Here is a 2,788-nt window from a genome sequence, read left to right as displayed (position 1 = left end):
AAAGAACATTCTAAAACGAGTAAGTTTTAATGACAACCAAAAAAAGTAACACAAAACACATAACGACCATGGACAATAGATTCAATCACGGAATATCCCGTGCACCGTACTCACATGTGCCTTATCTCATTCATCCCATCTCACCTGATTATTTCTTCGCCACATCCACACCTTCCACATTCACACCTACGTGATGATTCGAGGGTGTCATTATCTTTATTCTTATATCATCCTACAAGGGCAGAGATTATTATTGAAGGCTGCGAGAGGACCACACCGACGAACTACTGATTAAGAGTCCGACGCATGATTTAGCATCTCGCTATTTTGTGCACAATGACATAAGCATTTGTAGCATCTCATGTCTTACAACACTCATCGCATCCAACTCATTTCCTCGCCTCGGTGGTGAGCCCGAACCCGAAGGGGAAGAGCGGGTCGTAGTGCTCGTCACTGACGTTCATCGGCAGCTGGTCCACCAACCTGAAGTACATCCGCGGCAGCTTCCCGGTGAACCTGTAGTCACTGAACAGCACGTCGGCAACACCCTGACCCTCCGAGGCAGGCAGCCACACGGCCAAGAACGTGTCCATGGCGCCGACGTACGGCTCGACCACCAGCGGCCTTCCGGAGATGAGCACCACCACGCACTTGACACTCTCCCACACGGTCTGGATCACGGCCGGGCCGGGATCCGGGATTGTCAGGTTCAGGTTGTCGCCCGCTATCTCGGCATACGGCGGCTCACCGACCACCACGATGTCGTAGTCGTACTTGCCGGTGTCCACGACGCGTCTCCCAAAGTTATGGTTGTGCATGCGCGAAAAAGGTTCATGTCAGCATGGCCGCATGGCAGCTCAGTGCCTGCCCATGGCCTCTCTGGGTCCGTCCATTGTAACCAGGGCCAACGAAGGCAGAGGGCGCGGCCAAATCTCTCAAGGTCCGCAATTCCTAGGCCGCCCAACCCATTGGACGATAGAAAGTCTTCCAGTTAAGGAGGGAGTGCCCTCCAGAAGTTTGTGTTTGGTCCTCTTTGTACCCTAGAAACCCGCAAATGATCTTCTTGACTTTTCGGAGGATCCATTTCGGCAGGCTGAGAGCGGAGATGTGGAAAGTCTCCACAACCGTTAGAACCGATTGAGCCAGAGCCACCCTGTTGGGCTTATTTAGTAGCTTTCCTTTCCAACCCGGCAATCTACCCGCGATCTTGTCGATGAAAGGTTGGAGGTCAACTCTCCGGAACCGACAGTAGTGCAATGGAAGTCCAAGGTAGTGTCGCCCGGGAAGCTGGCAATCTTGGCGGGGAAGACGGTGAGTATGTCCTGGTTCATAACAGAACCGAGATTAAAGCTCTTAATTCGCCTGGACCAAAGCCCTGTTTTCTACTAGTGTCATTGGCCCCGCACCTTATCGGAAAAACCTCGGTCTTCGACAGGTTCATGATTAGGCCACTAGCCTCCCCAAAGGCTTTCAGGATGGCCGAGATCGTCCGCAGCTCCTCCTTATCCCGGTTGGCAAAGATGCCTGCATCATCCGCGAAGAGAGAGATCTTGCATCTGGCGGAACGAGCATGGATGGGCTTGAAGATGCCCTGTTTCGAGGCGAGTCAATGTATCTGCTGCAACGGGTCTATTGCCAGTATGAAAAGCATCAGCGCCAGTGGGTCTCCCTGACGCAGGCCCTGTACGTGCCTGAACGGCTTGCCCGGTTTCCAATGAGTAGGATCCTAGATGACGGATATGACAGGGTCATGCAAATCCTGTCCCGCCAACGTTGGCCAAACCCCAAGCGCTGAAGAACTTCAAGACAGAAAGCCCAGTTGACGGAGTCAAAAGCCTTTGATATATCAAGCTTGAGGAAAAGTCCTGGATGTTCCGGCGGCGTAGGTCCTTGATTAGGTTCTGAACATGCATGAAGTTATCGTGGATGGAACGCTTTTGGACAAAAGCACTTTGGCACTTAGATACCAGAGTTGGCAGAATCGGGGCTAGCCTGTTGGCTAGGAGCTTGGAGAAAATCTTGAAAAGACTGTGGATGAGAAAACTATGAGGTTGCCACAAATGGCGTGCCCCACTTGTCAATGCTTTAGAAGATGGAAGTGACTTTTTTTAGAAAAACTTTTCATTTATTCATTTTCAATCATGACTGTACAATGAGCATCAAAAAAAGTAAAAATTACATTCATATCTGTAGACCACCTAGCGACGTCCATAAGCACTGAATTGACCTTTGAAAGTGGTAACGATTTCAATTGATTCAGCGAACAGGCGAGGTCGACCGCTCCATTGGATTTTCGGGGGAGGGAGCTTCTTCTTCAGGTTCTGCTCATTACCACGTCCAGTTTGGTCAAGGGTACGTCGCCTGAGCTGGCCTGGGGCAGGTTTCGTCGAGTTGGAGCCCTGGCCTGTCTCTACTCCTTGGCTAGTTGCTATCAACCCCAAAAAAAGGCTGGCTTGCTATCTCAATCTCGATTTTTGTCTAAAAAGACCACCTGACAAATCGAGTTGCTAGAAAAGACCCTCTCTAAAATAAATTGACAAAAAAGACCAGCTGCACCGTGGCGGCAGGTGCGGCAACCGACACATGGCACCTGCCGCTGCTGCCACGGGAGCAGGCGACAACTCAGGCTCAACAGGTTTATTCGTCTGGGAAGCAGATGCAACGGAACGGACGGGAGTGAGGGGCCCTGCCGCTACACAGCCAGCCGGCACCAACTTGCGTGTGCAGGCCAGGTGGGCCCTGCCGCCACAGTTTGAGGGGGCATCCGCTGTGTGGCAGCGGCGCTCTG

At 51.9% G+C, this 2,788-nt stretch overlaps 1 protein-coding gene across 1 annotated transcript; it reads right to left on the bottom strand.

Moving 5' to 3' along the window:
* Positions 1 to 389: 389 nt before the first annotated feature.
* LOC119310212 (periplasmic beta-glucosidase-like) lies at positions 390 to 818 on the bottom strand. The gene has a single exon (XM_037586030.1). It carries the CDS (start codon positions 816 to 818, stop codon positions 390 to 392), a length of 429 nt encoding a protein of 142 aa, XP_037441927.1.
* Positions 819 to 2,788: the final 1,970 nt, after the last annotated feature.

This window comes from Triticum dicoccoides, chromosome 5B (genome assembly GCF_002162155.2).
Source record: "Triticum dicoccoides isolate Atlit2015 ecotype Zavitan chromosome 5B, WEW_v2.0, whole genome shotgun sequence".
Lineage (NCBI taxonomy): Eukaryota > Viridiplantae > Streptophyta > Magnoliopsida > Poales > Poaceae > Triticum > Triticum dicoccoides.
Note: the sequence above shows the minus strand (reverse complement) of the source record. Positions and strands in the feature narration are given on the sequence as shown.